The sequence below is a fragment of the Poecilia mexicana genome, unplaced genomic scaffold, assembly GCF_051168715.1.
Source record: "Poecilia mexicana isolate PSO_F unplaced genomic scaffold, ASM5116871v1 scaffold_4, whole genome shotgun sequence".
NCBI classification, from domain to species: Eukaryota; Metazoa; Chordata; class Actinopteri; order Cyprinodontiformes; family Poeciliidae; genus Poecilia; species Poecilia mexicana.
In genome coordinates, this window is record NW_028263373.1 from 967,997 (window position 1) to 989,411 (window position 21,415).

At 37.9% G+C, this 21,415-nt stretch overlaps 1 protein-coding gene across 2 annotated transcripts in view; it reads right to left on the minus strand.

Moving 5' to 3' along the window:
* The window catches only part of LOC106925616 (uncharacterized), an 87,652-nt gene that overhangs the window by 6,809 nt on the left and 59,428 nt on the right, over positions 1 to 21,415 (minus strand). For both annotated transcript variants that reach the window (XM_088004689.1, XM_088004688.1), the window contains exon 3: positions 12,723 to 12,789. In XM_088004689.1, coding sequence (XP_087860815.1) covers positions 12,782 to 12,789 — 8 coding nt within the window. In that variant the 3' untranslated portion in view covers positions 12,723 to 12,781. The remainder of the gene's footprint in view (positions 1 to 12,722; positions 12,790 to 21,415) is intronic.

Sequence of the window (21,415 nt, forward strand, 5' to 3'; positions counted from 1 at the left end):
AGAGTAGAAATACTTCATAATAAAATTACACATATAATTTTATTACTTGAGTAAAACAAATTATTCCTAAAAGGACATTTTTTCCAAAAAGTTACTAGAGAAAATGGAGCGAGTTACTGCAGAACTGGAATACTTTCTGAACTTTAGCTCTTGTGGTTAAAGCTCCCATTAGCAATGAGAGCTTCTCAGTTGTAGAGTCCCATCCTGAGCTTCAGTGTGTCGAGAAAAGGGAAAATGATTTTGATCATCTTGTCAGAATGACTTGAACTGCGTCTCCTGAGTGTGTTTAGGAAAACCGGGCCGAGGATTTCTCCTCATAATTGTCTCGTTTATCATTTTATTACAGCTAGCTGTCCTCCAATGATTATCAGAAAATAATTACTCTGAATTATTTAAGGAGCCTCTCCATCACTGAGGATGGTGTGTGTGTGTGTGTGTGTGTGTGTGTGTGTGTGTGTGTGTGTGTGTGTGTGTGTGTGTGTGTGTGTGTGTGTGTGTGTGTGTTAGTTCTGCATTTAAATAGCATTAAGTAATCTGAAAAACAGGAAGCTAAATTGTCTTTGTGGATTTGTCGCTCATTTCTTTTGCCTTTTGAGATAATTTTACATGTTTTTCTCGTGGTTAAAAACAGAACATATTTGTTGAAATTATAAATATTTGTTTTGACAGAAAAACAAATCTGAGAAATAAAACATGAGAAAATAGTCCTGGATAATTAGATAAAGAAAGAGGCTCCTGCAGGAGTGAGTGTTGCAGCTCCAGTCTTTCTGCATGGAGTTGTTCTCTCTGTGCACACATGGTTCCTCTCTGGGTACTCCAGCTTCATCCCACCGTCAGCAATGCTGGCTCCCTTACTGTGCTTAGTTTACACCTGATCTGCACCTTGGCTTAGTTTACAAATCACTGAAGCTGAAAATAAACCACTTCAGTTCTGGGTAACACATTTACAAAGAAAGTTTATTCTATATTAAATGTATGTATTTTTGTACAGTTTTGGCTTAATTACTGCTTTTACTGTGTTGTCTTTTCAGCAAATAGTATTTTTTTAATCTGCATGCTCAAGTTCATTAATTGATTAGTTGATTATTATTTCAATAATCGATTAAAATCCTGTTCAGAACCAGTTTATGTCTTTTCTTTAAATTATTACTCTTCAAAAACACAAAGTCTTACCAAATATTTTGGTCTAGTTTCTAATGCAAATATCTTGGTACACTAGAAATAAGACAAAACTAATTTACAAATAACATTTTAGCAAAACATACAAGCTCATTTAGTAAATAACTCCTTAATATTGATGAATTATCAGTAATTAACGAGCTCCACTGGCAAATAATTTCACTTTTAAGACGACATTTTCCCTGTTGTGAAAGTGAAATAATCTGTCAGTGGAACTAGAACTGGGTTGCTAGGTGACGGGCTGGGCTTGGCTGGGGTTGCTAGGTTATGGGCTGGGCTTGGCTGGGGTTGCTAGGTGACGGGCTGTCGACTTTGAAATAAGTGGGACAAACTGCCAGTGGAACTAACACTTTTTTAATCAACAATAAAGAATTATTTACTTAAAATTAAGTCTCATATCTCGCTAAATAGTTACTTGTAAGTTAGTTTTGTCTCATTTCAAGTGTACGAAGACATTTTCACAGGGAACCAGTCCAAAAATACTTGGTAAGGTTTTGTGTTTTTGCAGTGTATGGACACCATCCAGTTATTTTTTTCCGTTGGTTTCAAATGTAGAGACTAAATTTATCTGCTGGAGAAATGAGATTTATTTACGTTCTGTCAGAGGAAAACTAAGACGTCTTCATCATCACAAAAACAAAACTCTTCTCTGCTTCTGTGGCTTGTGGATTCGACTGAACCCGCGCCTCCTCCCCCAGCCCGCCCCGGACCCCCGCTCTCTCTCTCTCTCGCCCCGTCCTCAGGGCAGAAGTAAACCACGCCTTGAGGCCCTGCTCCCATTGTGCGCCCTCTGCTACTTCTGTTTGGGGTCTTTGTGCGCCACTAATCAGCCGTGGGGCCATGCTTGGCCCTGAGTGTGTGTCTGTGAGTGTGCGTGAGTGTGTGTGTCTGTGTCCCTTGCCCTCATTACGTAGCCACACTGGGAGGCCAGCATGGGAAGTTTCTGCTGCACTACACCCCCTCCACCTCCGTCCGTCTCTTCCATCCTCCCCCTTCGCTCTGAGGCTTGGACACTTTGTGAGCTGAGCTGCACCTGTTTCACACAAACTTTTACTGTCATGCAGAGACTTTTTTTTCCACTGTGTTAATATACATTTGTATATAGTCTGTGATAATAATATGACAGTGAAATAAGGTCACTGTAAATAGAAAAAAAAAGCAACATTTCTGACAAAAAAACAAAAAAAACAAACAAAGAAACCCAGAAATTTGTACAGTCCAAATCTCAGAAAATTTCCAGAAAAAAATTGGCTAGAAAAAACTAAAAATATTTTAAATTCTCAGAAAGTTTCCAGAATAAAAACATGGAAATGGTTGGGCTCCAAAAGTCCAAATTTTTCTAGAGAATTTTTTTCATTTTGAGCAAAATTTTGAGAAAAACAAGGACATTTCTTAGTTTGAAAAGTTTAAAATTTGCTAGAAATGTTTATGTTAATTTCAGAAATTTGCTAGAAAAAAACTTGGCTCCAAAAGGCAAACATTTTTGTAAATTATTTTTTTTTGCTTGTTCAGATGTTTTCATCTCCAGATGACTCATCTGTAAATTATCTTTTTTCTGAACAGGATTTTTCTGTTCTTCACACAGCTTGTTTTGGACTTTTTTTGTTTTAATGAAGTTTCACTCTTTAAGGTTTTATTGTCTCTAATGGCTTTTATTTGATAGTGAATAGAAAGGAAAGTGAGAGAAGGTCAAAGGTCACCAGGCTGGGAATCGAACCTGTGACAGCCGCTTCAGGGGCCTCCATATGTGGGCTGTGCTTAACCCCTGCGCCTCCACTGCACCCTGAAGTTTAACTTTTTTGTAATAATTTGTCTGCGTTTTGTTCAGCTCAACAATAAAATTCAACAGATTAAAAAAACGTTTTCCATTACTATTTCCATAGTTTAATTATCTTAATTCTACTTTTGTTTCATGTGTATTTTGTGTTTCCACATTTCAGTTTTATCTGGGATGAAAATGTTTTGTTGAACTTTATCTTGATGATTTTAGAGGTTTATTTTGACAGTGAATGTTTTGCGTTCTGAATACATTTAACAGTAAGTGAATCGTCTCTTTAATCAGTGTCAGTCTCTAAAAGCAGTCAGCTGGGCTCAGTGATCCATCCATCCATCCATCCATCCATCCATCCATCCATCCATCCATCCATCCATCCATCCATCCATCCATCCATCCATCCATCCATCCATCCATCCATCCATCCATCCACCCACCCACCCATCCATCCATCCATCCATCCATCCATCCATCCATCCATCCATCCATCCATTCATTCATTCATTCATTCACCCACCTGCTGCGTGCCCCTTATCCTTCCTGTCCCTTCCCTCTCTTCCTCTCCTTTACCTTTCTGTCATTTGTCATCCCTTCTTTTCAGGCGGCTGCCCTGGCTCTCCTTCTCCTCCTGATGCATCACCTGCCTCTGACTGTTTCTCTGTCATGAGTCCGTTTGAGCCAATCAGAGTCTCAGCTGAGTGACAGGGTGATCTATTCATGGCTCATCATGACTTCACAGGAATTACATGGACCCCCGCGCCGTTCTTTCCAGAATACTCACCCTGACCCCAACAGCTGCTTCTCCTAGCTGAACTTTGAGCAGGTTGGTAGGTTTTAAAGCATTTTTGGCAGAAATTCGTTCTTAAATACTGAGATTTTAGTCTGTTTTATGGCGTCTTGTCTCTTTAAATCCAAGTAAGCTGCTGCTGGCCACGCCCACAAACTCAACGTTCACACTCACACATAAAAATGGCTGTAAACAGATGCACAATAATACAACCGTACATCTTTGAAAAGCAGCAGTGGAGCCTCCTGCACAACCAACAAGAATGCAGCAAGTGGTTTTCAGATGTTAAGTCAACAACAAAACACTTGTGTTTTCCAGCAGCCATTGTACAAGTGTAAATTGACTATACCTGTTGAAATACAAACACACACACAGTCACGGAGGATCCAATGGGTTCCAGTGTGGGAATGAGAACGTCCCTCCACCTAAACTATCCGAGTTTTCCCTTCCTGAATCCTCTTCTCCTGGCTGCAGGTCACTAACTTTGTCGGCTTACTGACCCGTATTCAAGCTACGACTCATAACGAGCCGCTACGATTGTTTCCCTTTTCTCTCTAATATAAGTTAAGGGAACTTGAGAAATTGCTTCAGAATGGAAATGTTCCTCCCCAGTTCTTCCAAACTTCAGTCATTTACTCTCATATTTATTCTGTAAAGTTGCTCTGATGTTACTAAGAATCCACATGTTGAGGTGATGCATCATTTTATTCACCAGGTTAACAAAATGTTTCCCCAAAGTTTCACACTAACCTGTAGCATGACTGGTAAAGACCAACAGCTCTCACACAACAGAGTCGGTTTACTGAATGTATAGAACGGAGCAGAGCAGAAGTCCTGCAGTCTGATGCTCTGCAGGGGGCCGCAGGGACAGTTCAGGCCGTTACAGGGGCCCAATAACCTCCTGACAAGTTCAGGAAGTTCAGCTGTTTAAAACAAAACTCACAATCTGGGATCTTTTCAAATCCACAAAGAAAGAAGATAAAAGTGGAGTCACTAATAGGTGCAGCTTCAATGATAAATTATCTCAAGTTTATCAAAACTAAAACTGTACGATGGAAAATGGATGAGATGAGGAACAGCTTTTAGAATTTGAAAAATGGTTTTTACAAACACAATATTGCAGCATTAAAGGATTGTACAAAGCAGCTGTGACCTCAAAGTATTAATTAAATGTTTTGTAACTAATTAGTAAATAGAAGAACTGTGTTTTCCTCTGTTTAAGAATAAACGCTGACAATCAATAATGACTCAAGGATTCATAAGCTGTAATAAAAAAAGTATTAATTTCTTCAAAATTCAGTCAAAGTAGGACAAGTTTACCAGAATTAAAAATACTTTGTCACAATTTTCCTGTATTTAATTTAATAGAACAAATATCAGTTTTAGAGAATAATTTTATCAAATGAATCATGACTGCATTTCAACTTTGTAAGCTTGAAATGTGAATATAAACATTTTCAAAAATATGTTTCATAATGATAAACCAAACCTGTCTGAAGATTCTGTTCTACAGATTTTTATATTCAGGCTGTTTGGTTTCAAACTTTAATTTAGTTAAATGTTAACTAACTGCTTGTGCTTCGGTGGAAAAATAATTTAACGTTGCAGTATGTATTTTGTTGTCATGGTAACGGTGTTAACGCATGGAAATAGTTTACCAACCTGAAAACTCTGAATAGGATTTTTAAAGAAAAAAATAAAACATACAGATATAATGAAGTATATCGATTCAGTACAATGCTGCATTGTTACAAATATAATGTGTTTTTCTTTATTATCAGACTCAGATACTAATTAGTTACATTTACTAAATTACATCTACTTTAGTAATTTTAAAAAAAGTACTTTTGGAGTATTTGTACTACTCTGTATGTTTTACTTTTACTTGAGTATTTTTGTTATAAAGTATTTCTAATGTTACTTGAGTAAAATTTCTGGATTTTCTTCCGACTGAATGAAAAACAAACATGTTTTAACCAAAAATTCACCAAACTCAGACACACACCTGAAGTTTCTGTTAAAGTTTTATAAGTTTTTTATTTAAAGAAACTGATTTGGAACAAAATGTTATTTGGTCTGATTTTGTTGTATATATGAATTATTGTCATTTTGGCTTTTAAAATACCAAAATTTCCACTGAACTTTATATTTTGGTCTGTGTGATGATGTAATTTTAAATGATTGATTAGTTGATCAGTTACTCAGTACTTTAATAGATTTTTTCCCAAATATTTTTTACTTTCACTTGAGTAAAATATGTTGAAGTGGTGCTACTTTTACTTGAGTATAATTTTTGGCTAGTTTGCCCTTCATTGGTTAATATTATGTTTCTGTATTTAACAATGTTTCTGTATGGGAGTTTTTGTTTTCTTCAAGCTACCCCTTTTCATTCAATAAATAAAATAAAAATGTTCCTCTTGCATAATTTCTGGAATACCTGCCTCGTTTCGTCTCTCACACTGAGACAAAACACGATTCCTGAAACGGTGAACAAAACAGATTTAATGCCAGATTTCTACTCCGTCTTCAAAGATCAGCTGCACATCTTTAATCTATAAGGACGTCTCCGGTATTGGCAGAGCCTCTGCGTGTTGTTTGCTCTGCTAAGTGCTTACATGTTCCTGATTATTGCGGACAGATTGCTCTTCAAGTGGGGCTTTAACTTTGGAATCGTATTGTATTTGTAATATCTTAAAAGCGACTCTATTATGGCGTTAAGGAAGTGTCGAAAACGGGCAAATAAAAAAGGCTAAAACCTCCCACTTCGTCCTAATGCAGGACAAACACAGAGATTTAAACGTTTCAATGCATTTTCAAACATCTGGATAAAATCTGGCACATTTTCATTCTCCATGATGGAACAATAAAGCCGAGATTTAAAGCCGTAATTTGAAAGCTGAGCATAAATAAAGAGAATAAAAATGAAAACCTGAACAGCTAAAGAACTTTATATATTTCTCTACAGATCATTTCAGTCAGGAAATAACCAGATATGAAATGACTCATGGCGTACCTTTACTAAAAACTTGATACAGTGAAGAAAATCGTATTTTTAATTTTTGTCTGATTGAGGCAGTTTTATGGGAATTATGCTGTCATGTGGACCGAACGTTAATCTGAGATGAAAGCATGAATTATGTTTACTACCGACCAAAGCTGAGCTCATGAAAGCGTGAATGTTTGGGGTAACTTGCTAGCTAGCTAGTTCTGCTGCACTTAGCGCCAACGTTTCTTCTTCTTTGTTTTAATGGCAGTTAGCAAACAACTAATGAAAACATTACTGCCACCAACTGGTAGGGACAGTGAACTGCATTTTACTGGCTGCAAGTACGATTGGCACTGCTTCATCAGATTTTTACTCAAGTGAAAGTAAAAAGTAGCCGTAGTTACATTTACTTGAGTACTCTCTTTTAAAAAACACATACTTTAGGAGTATTTCTATTACGCTGTATTTTTTACTCTATTTGAGTAAAATTTATCTTAATTTTCTACCCACTGAATGAAAAACAAATGTTTTTTATTGAAGGAAACTGATTTAGAAGCATTTTTCCTTTTTTCTGATCTTGTTTTTTGTTATTTATATGAATTATTGTAATAAAAATATAAAAATTTCCACTTAACTTTACATTTTGGTCCGTCTGATGATGTAATTTTTTGATATTAAATGATCGATAATTTAATCAGTTACTCTGTGCTCCTTTACTTGAGTAATTTCTTGGACAACTACTTTTTACTCTTACTTGAGTAATAGCATGTTGAAGTGCTACTCTTCCTCTGCATATAGATGCTGATGTGCCACATTTGAGGCGTGTATTTGGTGTTTTCTGGTTTTCCTCTGAGATTTCACGGCAGTGAAAGTGAGCAGAGTTTGGGGAGAGAGGAAGGAAGGTGAAGAGAAGAAAGGAGAACACTTCAGATTCTTGCTTTACTCCCTCCAAACTTGTAATGTAGGTTTGATTAGCAAGCATGTAATGTACTTTACCCCCACGGCTGGAGACGGAGCAGCGGGGGAGGCGGAGGCCAGGCGGAGCGGGATGGAGGCAGAGGTATAGCAGGAAGGAGGAGGAGGAGGAGGCATATAGGCTGCCAGCTCAGCAGGTCTCCTCACCCCCCCTCCACTACATTTTATTTCTCCATGTCTTCAAAACAAGATGCACCCCCCTCTTTAAAACCTAACATCACCTCTGTCTGGGCACACACTGCACCCTAAAGCCCCTCCTATAGCTGCACCATGCTGGGTAAGTGCAGGGTGTGGGTGGGGTAGGAGGAGGTTGGAGGTCACAGGCAGGAAGAGTTTTTCTTTTCTGGGGTCGGACTGAGCGGGGGTGAGGAGTTGCCTCCCCACTAACAAGTTGGATGTCTGCATGCAGGAAGTTGTTTGTGCGTCGACACAATGCCAGTTTGTTTGAATCCAGCAGGGAAAAGTCAGCCGTGTTGACACTCAGCTGCTTTCAGGGTTAAAGGCTAACGAAAATGTTGAGGCAGCATCCGCCCGAGTCTCGCTTTTTAGGAACTACAGAGTCATCAGGAAAAGTGTAAAAATTACACCTGAAAATCAGCTGTACACTGCAAAATCCTACCGAGTAACTTTAGTCTAGTTTCTAGTCCAAATCTTAGTACATTGGAAATAAGACAAAACAAACTTATTCGTGACTTTTCTGCAAGGTAAGACATTGTTTTAAATCAATCCCTTAATAAAACCAGAACTTTTTCATCAACATTTAAGAAACTTAAAACAAGTTCCTGTGTCTTGCTGAAAAGTCATCTACTTATTTGTACTAGAAACTAGACCAAAATTACTTTGCAAGACTTTGAGTTTTTGCAGTGATCTTTATTAAAATATCATTCTTAATTCCCCTGTACTCTGAAAAACCAGCTGTATTTATTTGACAGTGTCTCCAGAATGACAGGTCTAAGTAAGTAAATGACTCCAAGTAAGAAAACTACATGAAAACATTTTAAAATGTTTTCTAAGTCTTGCTATTCAAAGTAAAACTTCAAAAATTATGAAAAGGTTTTAGCTTCTCTGGCAGATTATTTCACTTCTAACATGACATTTTTCCTGTTATAAATAAAATAATCTACCAATAGAACTGGAACTTTTTCATCTATATTAGGGAATTATTTATTTAAAATAAGCTCATTTATCTTGCTTAAAGTTACTTGTAAGTTAGTTTGGTCTTATTTCAAGTGTACTAAGATATTTGAGCTATAAAGTACCAAATTTACTTGGTAAGATTTTGTGTTTTCACAGTGTAAAGCTAATGAAACCTCCTGGCTCTCTAAAGCTAAATCTCTGTAAATCAGATCCAGTAGAAACCTGAGCGAACGAGGCGTTTCCCATCATGCCTGGGCTTCCCGTTCCCCCTCTCCCTGGCTGCGCTGTCGGCTCAGGCTGTGAGCAGAGCGACGTTAATGTGTGGAGACACCTGACAAGCCTGCTGGCCTTTAGGGCTCAGCCTAATCACTCCGGACCCGAACCCATCGGGAATTAAACCCGCAAAACCAAACAGTCGCTGTGGGAGCCGGCTGGCGTCTGCAGGAGGCAGCTGAAGGAGCGAAACGTCCTGATGGAAGATACAGAGTCTAAACAACAAACTCTGATCAGCAGAGAAACATTTTCACTTAAAAATGATAAAACAAAAGGCTTCCTCAGCCAGGTAAAAATATTACCAAATATTATTGGTTTAGTTTCTTAATACATTTGAAACAAAACAAAACTAACTTACAAGTAACTTTTCAGGAGCTGAACAATTCATTAAAATTGATGAAAAGTTCCAGTTCCACTGTAGATTACTTCACATTTTCCCAGTTTATAAGTGGAATAATCTGCCACTGGAACTGGTATTTTTTCATAAATATTAATTATTTACTTAAAACAAGCTCCTATCTTACTGAAAAGTTAATTATAATTTAGTTTTGTCTTATTTTATAGAAACTAAGCCAAAATTACTTGGTAAGATTTTGTGCTTTTGAATTTATCGTATCGTTTATCATGTATCGCGATACATTCCTTGTCATGATAAGATTCTGATTTATTGTTATTGCAGTAAATTCCAATTAATAATGTTAAAAAAAACTAAAACTGTCCCTATTGTTAATTTTACCTTTTTCCCACAGTTTGTTCAATAAAGCTGTACAAATAAATTAGAAAATATGATTAAATGCAGAAACTACAAGTTTTGTGGGGCAATAATTGCTGTGACCTTAATAAATTAGATTTTTTAAAATCTCTTTTATTGTTATCAATGTAGGACCACAAAATATTGTGATTAAACTTTCAGTCCTAGACAGAGGCATAGAAGGAAATGCTATATCACAACTTAAATAGAGGCTGGAAGTCGCATCAGAAACGTCTCTGCAGCCTGTTAGCGCTAACATTAAAGCTTTAAAACACTGTACTAATTCAAAATGAATGGGGATTTTAAAGTACAGTAGCTTGTTAACTCTGGTATCTGTTCAGCCACACAGGGCCCCTCGCCACTCTGCCCCTCTCTCCAGATGCCCTCATTAATTTTAGATTGGCTCTAAATGAGTCTCCTTCATCGCGCCCGAGGTTTTCTAAATTAGATTCATTTATATTTAAATTGTGAAACAGGCGTGGTTAATGAGAGAATCGTTATTTTTGGGGGTTATTTCAGATATGCTGATAGTTTGGCTGTGTGAACTTAAACCACCAGAGAAGGCTCACATGTGGAGAGGCCTGCAGTGTCAGCTTCTACTTCTGTTTTCTATGTTTTAGGTTTTTGAAGATGCTAATGAGAATGTAGCACAATAAACGCTACAATAATAAACATCCTTAATAGGGTTAGGGTGGGTTTATGAACGATATTAAACATGTTCTTTACATCTTTTGTAGCAAATAATTAGATGATGAGATTTCTATGACTGAGTTTATGAGGAAATGAGGAAATAAAAATATGTTTCAAGAATAAAGTCTAAATATTCAGAGAAAAAAAATTCATATACAACTCAAAGATGTACGGTTCTCATAATTTATGACTGTATTCTTAATATTTTTATTTTCTTAATATGGCAGCCGCACCTCACAGTTTACACTCGCACGTGGAAATGGCTGCGGACAGATGCATAATTATACAACCATACAGCTTTGAAAAGCAGAAGAGGAGCCTCCTGCACAACCACCCAGAAATCAGCAAGTGGTTTCTGGTAAGTCAACAGCAAAACTCTTGTCTTTTCCAGCAGCCATTGTACAGCGGTAAAGTCAGCTCGAGCTCTGCTTGAGTTGCTTGGTAACAGCTTGTGGTTGCTAGGTAACGAGTCCCTGCCTACTAATTTGTACCGTTACATTTAGAAGGTTTTGAAACGGCTCATTTTCCAGACACCAAAAAACATGAACTTATTGCCAAAGAACAGGCTGATTGTTTTTTTTATAAGCGCTTGCATTGTTTTTATAAGCAGTAGAGACCCAGATAAAAGTAGAAAAAAGAACAATATGTGACTTTTGATAATAGATCCGCTTTAAGAAAAGCTGTTTTGTGTCGTTTCTGTCAGTATGAAGGTGAGTCCATAAACACGACCTGGTTTGTTTCGTCTGTTAACACCTCATGTGTCGTTTCCAGCACATCTGTGCAGTTTGCTGCTCCACATGTGCTAAGAAGCAGATCGTCAGACTCATGTTGACCTAACAGGTGCCTCCATCAACACGACGGAGCAGCAGGACGCCTCTTAAAAATAAACTGCTGTAAATGTGCTGAAAATGCCACATCTGAGAAATAAAGAACATGAGCAGGAATCCCACCCACCACTCATAAAAAAGCCAAATCACAGAGCGCTTTACAGCTGTACGTCTCCTCACAAGGCGGCCCATAGCAACGCCCCGGCTTCCCCCGTCAGGAATCTGCTGTTAGGAATCTAAGTGCCAGGCGTTTAAAACCCGAGGAATGCTATTGTTCTGGTCACAGCTGCAGGACCGCTGGCCCGGCTGCTACTGGGCCAGGAGGAAGGAGGGCGGGGGCCGCGAGGTGTGAAACACACAACTTTACGTGTTTTAGCGCTCTGTGGCCTCATGACAAAGCAGCAAATAGTTGACAGCAAGTCGACACATTCCTCCTGGCCTGGACGTTTACAGTGGCTCCATAACCTTTGAACTTTTTCTCAATTTTGTCAAATTACCAGCACAAAGTTCAGAGTGTTTTACTAGCATGTGCTAGAATTAAAAAGGTGGCAGATATGTGTGTTTCACTGTGGAAGAGGATTACTCACACTAAAAACATAATAATCTGACTTTAATGACTGAATTCTGAGGGTTTTTTCTCATAATTGTGACTTTTGATCTCAGAAGATTGAAGTCAAAATTATGAGAAAAAGTCAGAATGAGTTTTTCCCCAGTTGCCCTCATCCTCTTCAGTATTAACCCTTTTCAAACCAATATAACCAAAAAAAAAATCCCTTCTGATCTGTGGTCAGATGAGACTGAAAGACTGCATGCTGGAAAACCAGCACACATTGTGTAATGTAAGGCGATGGCAGCATCATGCTGTGGGGATGCTTTAGCTGAGTTAGAAGACGACAAACGGAGCAAAATACAATGAGTTTTGTGATAATAAGGCAAACATATGAAAAGGTCAAAGGTCATTTTACAAGGCGTTACATTTTAAAATCCTGATTGGACATTTGTCCACTCAGTCTGCTGAGAAAAGCCAGGAGATGAAGAGGATGATGAAGACACTTGTAGCAGGAAGAGGATCCATGTTGGCGATGCTCCTGTTCCTCGTTCATCACAGCCAGAAGGAAGAGATTCTCTCTGGAAAGGACCGTCCAGCTGGTGGGAACAAAGCCTGGCCTTCTTCCAACCGTCTGACTTCATAAACACCGAGCCACGCAGCGCAGCGGAGGCTGGGCGCAAACGCTGCTGTGTGTGTGTGTGTGTGTGTGTGTGTGTGTGTGTGTGTGTGTGTGTGTGTGTGTGCGCGCGTGTGTGTGTGTGTGCGTGCGTGTGTGTGTGTGTGATGCACCTACCTGGTCCCAGTTTCTGCCGTCTGGTTCAGTCGCTGCCGGGGCGTGTCTTTAATCTCATGTTACGTAACTGGAAAAGAAAAAAGACAAACAAATGCAAAGTGAGAAACTGACTCATGAATTTGAATCCAAACTCAAAGTATTTCCAAATGTTTTGCTCAAGTTTCTAGAGCAAATATCTTAGTTCACTAAAAATAAGACAAAACTATCTTCTAAGTAACTTTTCATCCAGACGTAGTATCTTGTTTTAGGTCAGTATTGATGAAACTTTCTAGTTTCACTGGCAGATTTTCATGTATAACGTGGGAAAAACATCTTGTTATAAGTGAAAATCTGCCAGTGAAACTGGGACTTTTCATCAGTATTGACCTAAAACAAGTGAAAAATATCGTGAAAATAAATATGAATCCTCTGGTTTAAAATGATTCATTTAACTGGCAAAACATTATTATTAACCATGGTGGCCATCTTGTGAAAAAACACAGTACATCTGATTCCTGTGGGTCCAGTTGTGTCTGATTTGACACCAAAAGTATTAATCTGTGATAAATATTAGCAAATTCAGTGGAAACATAAATATTCCTTGAAAAAATGTCCTGTTGAATTTTCCTCTTTTTCCCCCAAAAGGCAGAGACCCTGCAGCATCTGTACCCAGTTTGGTTCTTTTATCCAAATGAGGAAGATTTTGCTGAAACTCTGAATAATCTGCAGCAGCATATAGACATATAGCCCTGATTGCCACCTGTACATTTATTTCTGAGGCGTGATCAGCACACAAAGCGCGTTTCTGCGGTATTTATCAGCGAAGCTGTGGGTGAATTCACAGATAGGAGACGGATTTATAAAACACTCGGCCTTGGTGAAAAGCTGCTGAGACTAAAAGGTCAGAGATCGTTGTGAATCTTTGTTCGCTCACAACGGCTCCCAGTGTTTCCTGATCCAAGGTTGTGTTACCAGGCAACAAATACAGTTCAGGGCGAGTAACTTGCTGACTCCTTCCCTCCCCGCATGAACTGTGGCAAAGTTTCTCTGCAGAAAGTTGAGGCTGAGGCTTGAATTTATGTAAACATTCGGCTAAACTACGAGAAACAGTCTGAAAATCCTCCTTACAGACGCAGAGCTGCAGTGGAAACACAGACTGAGCCTCGGCCTCCTGTAAATCATCTGAACAGTTTGCAGGACCTCAGTACCCAGCCACCCCCACTTCACTGCCCCAAAATAAAATGAAAAATTTACAGAAATAAACAGAAACTCAAACGCAGCGACATAAAGGCGTTTAAAGCAGAGAGACGAGCAGAAACGACGGATCGTTTATGAGTTTATAGTTTAACAGCAACCATTTGATGAATGCAGAAAGTTCATTTAATGTTCAATTATAAAAACTGATTGAAAAGTAAAGATGTATTTTGCAAAAATCTAACACTTATTGAGTAAATTTGCTGATTGGGGAAAAACACAAATAATTATTTGTATAAAAAGGATTTAGAGCAACTTATGGTTTATTTTTTTAATATAATCTGAATGTTGATGAATTTAAAGTTCATGACTTCCTGTGAACTTTATGAATAAATATAATGTATCACATTATCTGTTTCATTAGCCATGTTTAAAAATGGGAAAGACAAGAGAACATGAGGTTTAAGGACGTCTGTTGATCTGAGTTAGGATTAATCTGCAGGAGATCAGCTGCAGAGAACGGATTCAGATTAATACAATAAGTCAACTGAAAACTATCAGAAACAATCACTTTTTATCTTAACTGCATATTTTGTCCCATCTGATGATGTAATTTTTAGATATTAAATGATTCATAGTTTGATCAGTTACTTGAGTAGTTTTAAAAGTCCAAATCAGTTACTCTTTGCTTATAAACCGCTCCAGGAGTGGAAATATTTAAACTATTAACACTAGAATAAGCAAAAAATGTGACAAATGCACAAAGCAAACAAACAGTTGACTTTAAGAGCGTTAAACCTTTTATGAAACTGACTAACCTTCAAAATGAGCGACAACAAATCAAATCTTTACATTTCTGAAGCATTTTTCCTGTTCTTCCTCCCCACTGTCTTTTTTCCAGCTGGTTTATCCTGATAACTGTTAGGATGAAGTTCGCCGCACCGTGAGGACAGAAACGTCCTGATCTGTTTGCAAAGCGTGTGGCTGCTGGATGAGACAGACTGAGGCCTTCTGATACCACAAAACGTTACATGTTTACAGTATTTGACTTTCAAATGGCGCAACGGACTCCAGCAACGTCACAGCAACAAAGATGGTGTACGAACAAGAGGTCTCACTTTGACACAAACTGTCAGCGTCTTTGTCTGGTGAATTTTTTTGTTAAAATTATTTGTTTTTGATTCAGTGAAGTTAATCACAGTTAGTAGAGAATCCAGAAATGTTACTCAAGTAAGAGTAGTGATACTGAAGCAAGTAGTATCACTTACTACTTACTGAAGTAGTAAGTAATATGTAAAAGTAAAAAAATATACTCCTAAAAGTAAAATCTTTCCATAAAGTTACTCCAGTAAATGTAACATCTGTAAGGTTCCCTGCAGTGTCTGAGTCACAGAGTCTTTGTTCCTGTGAGCTGCTGATTTGTTGCCAACTTCACTGAAACTCCAGACAGACATGGTTCAGATCCTGGTTGGTCCAGATCCCGGCTGGTCCAGATCCCGGTTGGTCCAGATCCCGGCTGGTCCAGATCCCGGCTGGTCCAGATCCCGGCTGGTCCAGAACCCGGCTGGTCCAGATCCCGGCTGGTCCAGATCCCGGCTGGTCCAGATCCCGGCTGGTTCAGATCCCGACTAGTCCAGATCCCGGCTGGTCCAGATCCCGGCTGGTCCAGAACCCGGCTGGTCCAGAACCCGGCTGGTTCAGATCCCGACTGGTCCAGATCCCGGCTGGTCCAGAACCCGGCTGGTCCAGATCCCGGCTGGTCCAGAACCCGGCTGGTCCAGATCCCGGCTGGTCCAGATCCCGGCTGGTCCAGATCCCGGCTGGTCCAGAACCCGGCTGGTCCAGATCCCGGCTGGTCCAGAACCCGGCTGGTCCAGATCCCGGCAGTGTTTCGACTATTTTTCAGTTTTTTGTTCCAGATTTGTTCAGTGATTTATAAACTAACAGTATCTTAAAGTTTATTCTCTCGCTGTAGAACTGGGTGATGTGCTCTGACTTCCTGGTTTTAGTTAGAACTCCAGCAGCAGCGTTCTGGATCAGCTGCAGGATTTGTTTTAGTCAGACCCATTCTTTAACTGCAGCCATGAAACTGTTTCAAGGGCCACAAATGGCCCCCAGGTCACTTTGGACAACCCTGCTTACTGTGACATCAGTCCTCTAATCCTGGAAATGTTCCTCAGGTGATAAAAGGCCAGCTTTGTAACCGTCTTTATGTGGCTCTGAAGGTTCATAGTTTCTTCTTCATATAAAAGTTAAGTTTCAAACTTTCAGCAAATTAAACTCAAATCAACAGAAGATGCAGAAGCACAGAGATCCATCCCTGTGCTTCTGGATGTGTAAAAACCTGTGTGTGTGCGTGTGTGTGGGGGTGTGTGTGTGCGTGTGTGCGTGTGTGTGTGTGTGTTTTAACAGCAGAGGGCCCCCATAGTCGGGCCCCATCATTTCCAGCTGGATTGTGGGTAGCAGGGAGAGCTGGGAGCGGGTTTGGAGTCGGGCTTTGTTTGTTCCCGGGTGCTGACATCACCGTGCTGATGGCACCAAATCCCCGTTCCCCTGCACACAGCACTTTCTATACAAAACAGCAACACACACACACACTCTGTGGCACATGGTACCAGTAATGCCAACTAGGCCAAAAAAGCCCAGCTCTCTTTTTTAACAGCCATCATGAAGCTGGTTCGCTCGGCTAGCAGGCGGTTCTGTCTATATTTGGGTTTTGCTGAAACTTTAAAGTTTAAAGTCGTCCAGGAGCCACAAAGACGCTCAGCCACTTCCACTGAACACATTTAGGACCTCAGTTTAAAAAATTCAGTCATTTCAAAGATTTCTGATTCATTCATGAATATTTGAAAGAATAAGCAAAGATTTTCATTCAAAAATGTATTTTTTTATAACTTAGACAATAATATAGCTTAAATGATTCAGATAATTATTCACAGCAGTTTTTACCTTCATTTGGTGGAAAACTGAATGTTAAAACATTGTTTTTAAGTGGAAGCAGAAACCAGCGAGTGTTTAAATCAGCTTTCTAAATAATTGGACGGTGGCCCGTCATTTTTTATAAGAAATTATTGTTTTTAACTCTCAATAATGACTTTTTGCAGTTGAGAGAAAATATGAAGGGGAGAGGATGGTAACCATGAAATGAAACTGAAAAAAAAACATGAATGTTTTAAAATTTAGAGTTTTGCTCAAAGTAAATTATTGTTGAAGGTTTTTCATCACAACCTTGTATTGTTTATTTTCTCTTGTTCAACCAACGAGAAATAATAAACCGTCAGAGTTAAAAACAATAAGATGAGATTTTAGAGATATTTTTGGGAAAATTAAAGATTCCTGCTTTTGTAATTGCAAATAAACATTCAAAAAACAAACTGTGTTTCAGAGTTATAAATTTAATTCAAGTTTGATTTCTCAATATAATCTGTTTCACGTCAAAAAGCAATGAAAGTGTGTTTGTCTTGAAGAAGGAAAGTTTCACCAATCTGAGTTTATAGATCTACTTCACACAGATTGGTTCTCCTTCCCATGAATTTAAAAATAGTATTTTAATAATTTAAAGAGATGAAAAATAATTTTTACAACAGTTTCAAATAAAATCTGGACTTCAGACTTTCCAAGTCAAAACTGCAGCTTTTGTTAATAATTAACAGGATTTTTCCAGTTTGTTAAATGATAATTATCATTTCTAAGTAGAAATTCATATTAAAACCTTCAGTGAAACTGAAGTTTGGAGCTAAATTTCAATGAAAAGAAGAAACTATTGATTTTTTCTACAACCTGTTGATGAATTTTTGATTTTAACTGGATTCAAATCTTCTTCTAGTATTTCAGTATTTTATACTGATGATAAAAAAGTTGAGTTTAACTCGTACTTAAATGGCACAAAAATTTTTACTCTTATTTCAAAGTTTCTTTTATTCTGTTAAAGAAATAGACGAGAAAAATCAAGGTGTAATAACTGGAACTGAAAAAGTAATTAATGTCGACAGAAAAACTTTAAAAGACCTTCAGAAAACTAAAGAAATATTCATCTTTTAATGACTGAAGACGGATCCATCTCCTGGAGGGAAAATGTTATTTTTAAAGTATTTCATTGTAATTTGAGTTCATCTGTCGTACATGTGAGCCATGAAACTGTTTGCTCATAATCTGCCCGTCTTTACATAACCTGGTTAAATATTAACCCAGAGCTTTTCCGTTGGTATGCATGCAGGCCGGCGAGAGGCGGGGCCAGTCGCACACACTTCCTCTCAGCCGACAGGAAACGGGGCCATTTTTAACTCTTATAATGATTACTACTCGTTTTTATATGTCATCAACACAAAACCTCATTTTGACCTTTTTTCTCCAATGAAAATCATCCACTAGGGGATTTATGGCATTGTTTATAATTTGTTGTGATAAATTTCTAGTCATAAGATTTTGATTTATTATTATAAATGTAAACATGTGGGAATATCAGCTGGTAGTTTGTTGTAATCTTGGCTGCTGTGTAGATTAGACAACCATTTTGTTTCTTTTGAACATTTGAACCTCCAGTTTGTGCTAAATTACAACATTGCTTTTACAGTTTGTAAACCTTTAGATTGATTGATTAATTGATTTATATCTGAACTTTAAGCCTCATATTATTACTGGTGTTTTGATTGTGTTTTCTACTTGGCTCAGTCTTTTTTATTTCTGTCTTTTTAGCTTAAAACCCTGTTAGCAACGCTGATATAATAATTGAAATACCTGAGGATAATTGGTTAAAACACTATTGTCTAAATATGCCTAATGTCGCTAATTTGCAACATATTTAATTTTTTTCTTCCATTACTTAACTTAACAGGCATCTGCTTAACAACAAAAGTACAATAAATGTTTTTGTTTCATGAAATTAGAAATAGATGAATTAAAGTCGCCTCTCTCGTTTGTGCTCGATAATCTACAATATTGCATTTAGTTCCCAATCCTTTTGATTGATTGATTAACTGATTTATATCTGAACTTTAAGCCTCATTTTACCAATATTTTGATTGAGCTTTCTACTTAGCTCAATCTTTTTTATGCATGTTTCTCAGCAAAGTATGACTGATTGATTCATATCCATGTTGTGATGAATAAATAGGTGGAAAAAACTAAAATATTTCCATCTGTTCATTATTGTTCATGTTAAAACTCCAGATTGACCAGAAATGCACTTAAATGGAAGCGTACGCAGAGTGCAGCTGACGTTCCAGCATTTTGAGAAGGTGCGATTTCTTTATGGTCCAAATGAAAGCAGCTTTGCTTTAATCATGTTATTCAACACTTCCTGTCATTTTGGCATATAGAAATACAGCATCTTGCTCAAGGACACTTCAGCGGAGCAGCTGCAGGTTCGACCCTCATCCCCTGGCTGAATGGAGACTCAAAACCTCTCATCCGTCTTCATGCCCTTGTATGTGTTTGTACTTTCCAGGGCATACAGGGGCTTGATGTGGCTCTGCAAACACATCTCTGCACTCAGACATCCTGAGACACACACAGCAGAAGGCACACACACACACACACACACACACACACACACACACACACACACGCACGCACACACACACACACATGCTGCTAAGCTCCCTGGAAAACGGCGGGATGGACGCGGCACTCGGAGCCGCTCAGAGCCAATCAGAGCTGACGATGGTTCAGTCACGCCGCCGCTCCTCATTCACATTTTTACACAACTTTGTTTGTAAAACGTTTTCTGAAGTTCTTGTTTCAATAATTACCAAAAGACAAATAAAAAAATGAATCAGCTCAGAGAGTTGTTAGCACGCTAGCCTTATGGTTTTCCTTTATACTGGCTAACAGAAACGCATAAGTTAATTTTTAGAGAAATCTTATTTACAATTTATAACTTTTTTTTAACAGTTTTCACTCTTAACTGAACAGAGATGCGTTTTAAGCTGAGCTTCATAAATCCAATTCCTGCGTTTTATTTAGCTGAGTCACGTTTTGACTTGAGGTACTTTTTGCTATTTTACAATGACCTTTGACCCCATTTCAGTCGTGGGATCGTCTCAATCTGCTTACAGTTTTCAAATGTTTTGTTATAATCTGCTGGTGTAACTAGAACTTTTTCATCAATATTATCATTGACTCAAAATAAACTCCTGTATTTTCCCTAAAAGTTATTTGTATGTAAGTTAATTTAGTTTTATTTAAAGATATTCTCTCTGGAAACAAGATAAAAATATTTGGTGAGATTTTGTGTTTTTGAAGTGCATTGGTCAACCATGACATACTTTATAAAGATTTTGTAGTTTAGCTCCACTTTTTTGTCTAACCTGCTTCTCCTTACTGTATTTCCAGAATAAATTATAACATATTCTAGGATCATAAAAACCTCCAAACAAAACGTCTTTTAAAGCGAGTTTCTGGTGAGAAACTAACAGACGGAATCACAGAGCTCATAACTGTGTTTTTAAACTTTCAATAACAATGCTTCGCTCTCACTAATGCACACACACACACACACACACACACACACACACACACACACACACACACACACACACACACACACAGGGTTTTGTCGGCAGCGGGCCGGGCTGCGTGCTGATTGGCTGACGGGATTGTCGGGGGTTATGCTGGATTTGGTGAACCACCTGCTGGGCTTCAGCCGCCAACTGACTGAAAACATTTACATCACAGCCAAAACAGAAAGAGAGAATTATAAAGTTATGAAATTAAATCATTTTTAAACTAAACGTTTTTATGTTCCTCCCTCTTTAAGCCGATATTTGAAAATCATTTTCAGTAAATCCTTTGAGTAAATTTGGTCACAAATCAAAATGATGATATATGAGTTTAGTTTTAAATGAGGGGATGAAACCAAACTTCACACCTGCAGCCGTTTCTACAGCCAGGAAAACTACAGAAGTTCATTAATCACAGCACAAAAAGTTACAATATCAAAACTAAAATCACACACTGGGTTTGATGAGCTTTCTGTCTGAATCCGTGTCAGCAGTTTCATGTCAGAACATTCAGATTTCTAATTTCATTTATTGTTCAAATAGTTTGTATATTTTGGATGAAAGTGAAAAAGCAACTTTTCAAGGTTTAAGAAATCAGAAACTCAAAATTCATTAATAAAATACAGTTTTAACATCATTAGTTTAATTACCTAATAAGTTCTAGTTTCTTTACATGAAAGTAAAAATGACAAACTTGTCCATCAGAAGCTAAGTTTCCATAAAAACGTGCACTAAACTTTGTTGATATTCCATTAATGTAAAAAAACCCCACAATTTCATAATTGTTGTATTTCCATTAAATAAGAAACTCAATTAAAATCACGTGAATAAGTTTTTTAATGCGATATGCCAATAAAAAACATGCAGCACCATCATCTTCCTATCACTTCCTGTCGGTTTCTTCATTGTTTCTGGCAGTAGTAACATCCTGTTGTTGATCAAGTGTTTCTTTCCATCATAGCTTTACAAAATAAATAAATTTCAATAAGACTAAAAAAAAATCACCTCAACCTAGAAATG